The sequence below is a fragment of the Microcebus murinus genome, chromosome 9 (assembly GCF_040939455.1).
Source record: "Microcebus murinus isolate Inina chromosome 9, M.murinus_Inina_mat1.0, whole genome shotgun sequence".
NCBI lineage: Eukaryota > Metazoa > Chordata > Mammalia > Primates > Cheirogaleidae > Microcebus > Microcebus murinus.
In genome coordinates this window covers 92547056-92556240 of record NC_134112.1, presented here as the reverse complement: position 1 = coordinate 92556240, position 9185 = coordinate 92547056, and the positions used below count along the sequence as shown (strand labels likewise).

The window sequence follows — 9185 nt, the reverse complement described above, 5'->3', positions numbered from 1 at the left end:
TTTCTGAGAGTCAATTTTAGTAAATTTCATTTTTTCTAGGAACATTTATCTAGATTTTCAAGCTCATGCATAGAGTTGAACAAAATAGTTTATTTTTTAAAATTTCTAGTAAATTTTACCTCCATTTCAATTTATATACATAACTTTTTAAAAAATTTCAGAGTATTATGGGGATACAAATGCTAGTTTCTTAAAAGTACTGCAATTTCTCCAATTTGTGGTTAGTTTTTCTTTCCACATGGCTAGCTAATTGTTTTTTATTTTGTGTATTTATGCCTTTTGTCTTTCTTTCTTGATTATATAAGTTATCAATACTAATTTTATTGTCTTTTCTCAAAGAACTAGTCTTTGTATTCATTTTAATTTTCTTTTTTCATCTTTACTTCATTAAATCAATATTTAATGAGTTATGTTTTCCTTATATTTGTTTTATAATCTTCTAAATTTTTGGTTTTGATTTATAACTTTTATTTTATTATTTTATTTTAATTAACATGTAATAATTATACATATTTATGGGGTACAGAGTGAAATTTTGATACATGTACACAAAGTATAATGATCAAATCAGGGTAATTAGCATATCTATTGGCTTAAACATTTATCATTTCTTTGTCTTGGGAATATTCAAAGTCCTCTCTTCTAGCTATTTGAAAATATACAATAAGTTATTTCTAATTACAGTCACCCTACTGTGCTATAGAACTCTAGAACTTATTCCTTCTATCTAGACTTCTAGTTTTTAAAATTATTTCCTGTTTAACTCTTATTTACTCATTCAGACCCTTCCTGGTAGGTTGACCTAACACCACCACCATGACGTCCCATTTATCCTGGGTTTTATTATCTGTGCTTTCCCACTAAAGTAGAAGATGTGTGATGATAAGAGCACTGTTCATTGTATACATAGTGCCTAGGATAGTATCTACTATATATCTGGTGTTCGGCCAATAATTGTTCAGTTAATAAATGAATGATCCTTTAATTACACACAATACAAAAAAGAGAAAAAAGAGACTTATGAATTAGATAGAAGATAGACCCATATAGATGGTTCCAACCGAAAATATTGTGGCACTATTTAACAAATTGGAGAAAATTGAAGGAGAAGTGTAGATAGAAGGAAATGTGGCTTTGGATTAAGAATTAAGAATTAAGAATCTACCTTTGAATATGCTGCTTTTGAGATACCTCTAACATAGAGATTTCAATATAATTTTTATATTCTAAGAGATTTAAAAAATTAATTTTTAAGCTGTATAATTAGCTTCTTAGTGCTGACTTTCAAGGATCACTAGATATTTAAGGAAAGCTTCAATCATGGAAGAGAAGAAACTAAAACAGAGAAAAATGGAACTTGGAGGAAAGAGAAATATAGGAGGAAGAGACAATAGTTAGAACATGTCTAATTATTTTGTCAAGTGACATTCTTTCTATTGAAATAGAAAGGGGATGTAGGAGAATATTGGTGCTTTAGTAGATGTGCTAATGGGAATATGAAGGAATGTCCTTCTAATGGCATCTGTCAAGGTATTTAAGGGCAGCTTCATCAGTTGAAATGAGACAGGGAAACGAGAAGTTGAAGGTTTGAGCATCAAAGAAAAGATTTGAGATAATCATTTTAGGTTGTTAATGAGTGACTTCTCTAGGAAAATACAGAACAGGAATGTTCAATGAAGTTACTCATCTGAGGCTGAAGAGTAGGAATTTGTAGGAACATAAGTTCATCTGGTTATGAAGCACTCTCAAGTAGTATCCAGCGGCTTAGAAGCAAACAGGGGAGTGTTAACCAATCAGGTTCATCTAAATGTGGGATTATTCTACATTATGGTGTTGAAGAAGGAGACAGCCCAGGAAATGAGAGTATTGTATGATTCATTTATGTAAAAATTATATTAGGGAAAAATTCAAATGTATCTTGAAATAGAAAGAATAGTATAAAGAACCCCATGTATCTGAAACCTTGTCTGAAGAAAAAATCATCAACATGTGACTAATACAAACCTCCCCACTCTTCACTCCTTTGCCCTCTGATGGATTATTTTAAAGCAAATCTTAGACATAGCTCATTTTATTCATATACACAGAAAATATTTTTGAGGGGTAGGTGTAACGATTGACCAGTAATCCCAGCTGGATACGAAAGGAAGTGAAGAGAGGAAAGGCCTGGTAGAGGGACAGAGAATATAGAGGTGTCAAGGGACTAAAAGCCAGTGATGTTTCCATGGCAGCAAATAAAATCGGAAAACAAAAGGTAGTGATAAAAGAGTGAGATGCTTAATTTGTGATTTTGGAGGTTTGTACTTTTAAAAATAAAAGCCAACAGGGAGAAACTCAGTCAGCAAGTTAAGGCAGACAATCCTTTCCCTCAATTTTTTTCTACTTACCAATTTCTTTTCTAATTAAAAAATACAAATCTTTTAAAGTTTTGAAATTAGTGCATACTAACATTCTAAGTAGTTCAAACAATGCAGAAAGTGTAAATATTTCATTTATTCCTCAGATAACTAATGCTGCTACTCAGAAGTCCTCTGCTAATTGTTTTTGGTACATCCTTCCAGAAACTTCTTATACACACAGCTATATGTATATTCTATAAAAAAATAGATCAATGGAATCATAGAATATATCCCTTTTGCACTTAACAATGACATGGAAAATTTTTTCATCTCAGGATACATGCATCTATTTCACTTTAAAAATGTTAATATTAATATAACATTCATTTTAGACATTCAAGTACCCTTTTTAATGAATAATGCTGCAATAAAGATCTCCTTGGAATTTTTTTGCATATATATATATACACACACACACACAATAAATATAATCATATCTATAGAAAAAATTCTTAGACAGTAATACTTAGGTTGAAAGTTGTTTTATATAGTACAATTTTGATAGATAGTTCCAAATTGGTCCGATTATATCTTTGAAGAATGGAGACAAAATGCATTTCCAGCTGCTGCTCAGAAAGCTGCTCGAGTAACCCGAACCTGTTTAAAAGGCATGCAGAGGGGGAAAAAGAGAAGCTGTCAGGAACTCGAGTTTCAGAACTTTCTATTTTGGTGGCTATATCAACCTTTCTGTACATCAGAATCACCTGGAGAACTTGGCAAATTGTCTAAGTTCCAACACCAGAAATTCTGACTTAAACGATCTGAGGTTGGGCCTGGACATTGGTGCTTTCAAAAATCAACCCTAGAGATTCCAACTTGTAGTCAGTGCAGAATTGCTGCTTTAGAGAAAGGGAAGGTAGAAATAGGGGCCTCTGGTAAAAAACACGACAAGCATCACTAAGATTGTGCTCATGAAGTAAACGAGAAATGAAGATCACTCTCCTACACAGAAAGTCACAGGTCAGGTTTGGGGAAAGAGAAGAGGAAGGAAGAGAGAGATCTAGGGGAGGGAACAGCAGAGCTGGCTGGGCCAGGTCCTGTGGCCGCTTTGGGTGCTGGTTGCAGAGACTACTCTTTCAGGTAACGATGAACTTGAGGCCAAAGCCGTTTCCAGGCTCTTCTCAGCCCAGGATTGTCCTGGATCAGTAGAACCGAGTGGCCAGCGGGGTAGGCAGCTATGATGATTTTGCACAGAATAGTCCAGAAACTGTAGCTATCAAAGATGTTGGATATATAGAGAAATAGAGCCACTGCATTGACAATGTAGAGAATGAGGAAATAGCTGGTGGCTCTGATGGCGCCCATGTGGGCCTCCATGCTGGGGTCCCTGGAGCCGGTGGCATTGCTTCCCATGTGTAGGGTGTGTCTCTTGAGAGAGAGGATCAGCAGGGTGGCTGCCAGGATGAACATGATCAGAGGAATGAAGATCCCCAGGTTATAGAAATAAGCCAGGTTGACCACATTGGTCTCAGAGAAGTATTTTTTCTTGGTGGAGTTGGAGGAGGGGACAGGAAAAGAATTGTTACAATACACAGTGTAGATGCCATTGTAAAAGAGCAGGCTGTGGCCAAGGGAAATGACCACTGATAGCCACAGGAGCCAGGGCATCAATGCAGAAATTTTCCACTTCAGCTGGAGGAAGAGGGGGTAGGAGAAATTGGCAATCTTCACAAAGTAGAAGAAACTGAGCCAGGCAGCGAACCACAGGCTACAAAAATTTAAGAACATGAAGCTTATTTTGAATGCATCATATACAGCATCTTCATAGTAAAAACTTAGAGCGGTTGAGCTGAGGGTAATTTCTAGCATCATGAAGATTTGGAGAGCTATTCTGGATACACTTAGGAAAAACAGGATCCTGCCACTCGTGGAAACTACCTTATTCTGGACCCATTCAGCTGCGTTTATAGCCGCGACGAACCCATTTGCAAGGATACCAATGATGCACTCAGTGCCTACAACTGTTAAAAGTAAGACGATGAGAAATGATGACAATTCCTCTTCTGAGGGGCTGTAGGCTTCGGTCATCCTGAGCTGTTGCCCCTCTTTGGTGTTCAGGGGACAATGCCTCCCTAGATCCTTGATAGCTCCCTCTATTCATGTCATAGGAGGAAGCTGTTGATGCATCATTTCCAAATGTACTTCATTTGTTTTTCTCAGAATTCTTAGCCCTAAATCTAGAGATGCAAATGATGGAAGGATTTGGTTTCTATTCCTCTCCCTATTTTCAGACATGTTGGTGTCAGTTCAATATGTCTCTAGGGGGCCTGGAGAAGCACTTGAGCAGAGAGACTCCTTTATACAGCACTAACCTGCTACTGAGAGCCGTGTTCTTTGGTAGCTTCCGTTAATTTGCATATTGGCCCACCGAGTCACCATTTAACTTAGTTTCACTTAATTTGTGACTGGGAAAATAAGAGTTGAAGGAAAAGCCTTCCAGTTCCTTACAAGGTAGACTGACCAAACTTAGGGTAAAAACAATGTCCCAATCCACCCAAATTTGGGGTATTAAAACCAAAATAGGTGAAAGAAGAATCATGTTTTTCTTACTTCTGATTAGAAAATACAAGCACAGGACACACGATGCTAAATTAGACTTTTCATTTCAGAGTAAATTAACTTTTATGAATGTATATAACTCTAGAAACGACGTCAGTGAAGTAATTCTAGTAATGAGAAGGTCGGTGAGTAAGATGTCTCTGAAAATCTTTGTAACATTTGCTTTTTAGTTTACTCAAAGCTTCTTTTAAACAAGGCAAAAACTTATGAAGCTTTTCTGGCCTCACTAACTATTCATTTTAGTCAAGTTATTATGAATTTTGCCATCTCATTTTAAAATCTCTATTCCCGAACTCCAAATATTTCCCTTGACCACCGTGTGATAAACAACTGCGACTCTCTGGTTGTCCCTGCCCGTGTCTACATGTAGGTCTGGAGCATGATAGGTCCTCTGGTTTGGTTTTAAAGGGGCTTTTTCTTGCCACTGGCTCTCTCTGACTTCTGCTGCTCCAGGCTTCCAAGAGTGTGAGGGGAAATGGGACACATTTGTCATTATATCCCACTCCCAGCAGCCTGGGCCCCGGAAGGCAGCACATAGATACTCGCTGGGTGAATGAATAACCTTCTCAATGACCCTTAGCTCAGAGAAGCTCCTTATAACAAGAGGCATGAGGAGAGATGGTAGCTCCATCTCCCCCCAGATTTGAACTTAGGCAGGTTCTATGCCTAAATCGAGTATGGGATCGGGGACAGTGCTGGTGAGTGAGGACGTAGGAGACTTTGTGGAACAAACATCTATGAAAGAAACACTGGTGGGAGACAGAGAAGACAGAGGAGGGTGTGCAGAGACAGAACGACAGGACGAGAAAGACTTCAGACACGCACAGGGCAGGGTGTAGCTGAGGGCAGGGGGCAGGAACAGGGACCACAGACATCACGGAAGGCTCTGCTTGCCACAGCCTATCCCAGAGTTGCTTCCTGCAATGGAAAGAGGAATACTGTTCATGGAAGTTTCCAGGGGCCATTTGAGGTGGAATGAAATAACTTTTCCAGGTGAAGAGACAATCTCAAAGTGGAGCTTGTGGACCAATACATGTATGGCACACCCAATTTCCTAAATTCGCCTTGGATGTATTCAAGTGTATTTCCAACCAAGGAAAGCTCATGATGAAGATGCTGACCCATGGAGGATATAGGGAATGGCTTTCAAAAGTCCATTTTATTTGGTTATATTTTTAACTTATTATTGTGACATAGAAATGAGCTGTAAAGATAGTACAAAGAATTCCTATATACCCTTCACCCAGCCTCCTTTAATGCTTAACATATAACCATGGTACAATGATCAAACCTACGAAATTAGCATTGTTACAATACTATTAGCTGAACTTTTGGTTTCATTTGGATTTTTTCAGTTTTTCCACTAATGTCCTTTTTCTATTCTAAGATCCAACCCAGGAGATTGCATCACATTTAATCATTCTGTTTCTCATACAAACTGTAACAGATTCTTGGTCTTTTCTTTCATGACCTTGACTGTTTTGTTTGTTTGTTTTTTAGAGTCAGGGTCTCACTCTGTTGCCCAGGCTCAGCTCAAGCAATCCTCCTACATCAGCCTCCCCAGTCCCTAAGACTACAGGTGCTCGCCAACATGCCTGGCTAATTTTTTAAAAAGTTTTACTTATTTTCATTTTTTTTAGAGATAGAGTGACCTTGACAATTTTGAAGAGTCCTGGCCAGATATTTTGTAGACTATTCCTAGGTTTGGGTTTGTCTTATATTTTCTTGTGATTAGACTAACGTCATGGATTTGGGGAAAGAATGCCATGGAGGGATGTGGCTTTCTTATTGTGGGGGCTCTCGTTATCAATGTCTTACTACTGGTGATGGTAATTTGATCACTTATTTCAGATGGTATCTGCCAGTTTTCTTCACCATAACGTTACTCTTTTTTTCCTTTTATACTCTATGCATTGGAAGTGAGTCACTAAATCTGGCTCACACTCAAGGGGAGATGAATTAAACTTGATCTCCTAGTGGCAGAAATCTCAAAGAATTTGTAGACATATTTCTGACTTGGGTGGTGCAAAGGCAATATATGTAACCAAAGTGTTTGTACTCTTGTAATATTCTGAAATAATAAAAAAAAAAACACCCAGTAATATTCTAGAGGAGATACTTTGAAGCTATGCAAATACCTTGTTTTTCCTAAAACTCTTATCCACTAATTTGAATATTCATCAGTGGATGGTACCTGCAGCAATGATTATATTACTCTGGTGTTATAATGTTTTATTTCTCTCATTCCTTTTCCCTTTATTAATTAGAATTATTTTAAAGAAAGAATTATTTCTTCTCTACCACTTACTTATTTAATCAAACATTTATTTGTGTTAGTATGCACTCACAGATTTTTGTTTTATATGTTATTTTTTCGGTCACATTCCAGTAATTTTTTCTTAAGTACTTCTTTACTTTTGGGCATCATAAGATGTTTGTAAGGTCATAATATATTTTTCCTCTCCCAACCCTAGACTTAACCTCTTATCCAAGGAGTCTTGATTCTTTTATTGGAGGATGGTATTCAGACACCAAGATTTAAGTATTTAACTTTATAAGAAACTGCCAAAATATTTTCCAGAGTTGTTCTACTGTTTTTCACAGAATAAAATTTTAAAGTTTAGTTAAGTTCAATTTATCAACTTTTCCTTTATGGATTGTGCTTTTGGTGCTAGATCAAAAAATTCTTTACCTTTTGTATTTAGGTTGATGATTTATTTAGAGTTAATTTTTGTATAAGGTATGAGAAATACGCTGAGGATTTTTTGTTTGTTTTGGTATATGGATATTTAATTATTCTAGAATCATTTGTTAGAGTATTATTCCTTCATTGAATCGCCTTAGTACACTTGTCAAAAATCAGTTGACTATATTGTGGGTCTATTTCTTAACTGTCTCTTCTCTTCCATCTATCTATGTGTCTATCCTTTTAAGAACAATACACTGTTTAACAACTGAGACTTTATAATAAATCTTTTGCATGTGGGTATCCAGTTTTCCCAGCACAATTTATTGAATGAGTCTTCATTTCCTTAATGTATATTGTTGTCTTCTTTGTTAATCAGTTGGTTGTAGCTATATGGTTTTATTTCTGGGTCCTCTAGTCTGTTCCATTGGTCTATGTCTCTATGTCTCTACTTTTACACCAGTCGCATGCTGTTTTGTTTACTATTGTCTTGTAGTATAATTTGAAGTCAGGTAATGTAATGCCTCCAGATTTGTTCTTTTTGCTAAAGATTGCTTTGGTTATTTGGGCTCTTTTTTGGTTCCAAATGAAACTTAGAATTATTTTTTTAAATCTGTGAAATGAGATGTTGGTATTTTGATGAGAATTGCATTGAATGTATAAATCACTTTGGGAAAAATGGACATATTAACACTGTTGACTCTACCAGTCTATGAGCAGGGGATGTTTTTCCATTATTTTGTGTCATCTATAATTTTTTTCATCAGTGTTTTGTAGTTCTTGTAGAGATCTTTCACTTCCTTGCTTAAGTATAATCCTAGATATTTTATTTTCTTTGTAGCTATTGTAAATGGTATTGAATCCTTTATTTGACTCTCAGCTTGACTGTTATTAGTATATAGAAATGCTACTGATTTGTGTATATTGATTTTGTAACCTGAGATTTGATGAATTTATTTATCAACTCTAGGAGTCTTTTGGTAGAGTTTTTAGGATTTTCTAGATACTGGAGCATATTATTGGCAAGCAGGGATAATTTGACCTCCTCTTTCCTCATGTGGATTCCTTTTATTTCTTTCTCTTGCCTGATTGCTCAGGCTAAGGCTTCTAGTACTATGGTGAGTAGAAGTGGTGACAGTAGGCAACTTTGACATGTTCCATTTCTTACAACTCCAATGCTTACAACTCTTCACCATTCTGTATGATTTTGGCTGTATGTTTGTCATATATGACTTTTATAATTTTGAGATATGTTCCTTCTGTGCCTTGCTTGTTGAGGGTTTTATTTTTTTATCATTAAAGGGTGCTTGGTTTATCGAATTCTTTTTCTACATCTATTGAAATGATCATATGGTCTTTGTTTTTGTTTCTGTTTATGTGGTGAATCATGTTTATTGATTTGCATATGTTGAGCCATCCTTGCATCCTGGGATAAAACCTACTTGATCATGTTGCATTATCTTTTTGATGAGCTGTTTTATTCAGTTTGCTAGTATCTTGTTGGGGATTTTTGCATCAATGTTCATAATGGGTATTGGTCT

General features: G+C 36.2%; 1 protein-coding gene across 1 annotated transcript; it reads right to left on the bottom strand.

Annotated features, from left to right (window-relative positions):
- Window positions 1-3475: 3475 nt before the first annotated feature.
- On the bottom strand, window positions 3476-4757 carry TAS2R39 (taste 2 receptor member 39). Its single transcript, XM_012768205.2, is given in 3 exon segments — window positions 3476-3508; window positions 3510-4492; window positions 4712-4757. Coding segments are annotated over 3 exon segments (1062 nt in total).
- Window positions 4758-9185: the final 4428 nt, after the last annotated feature.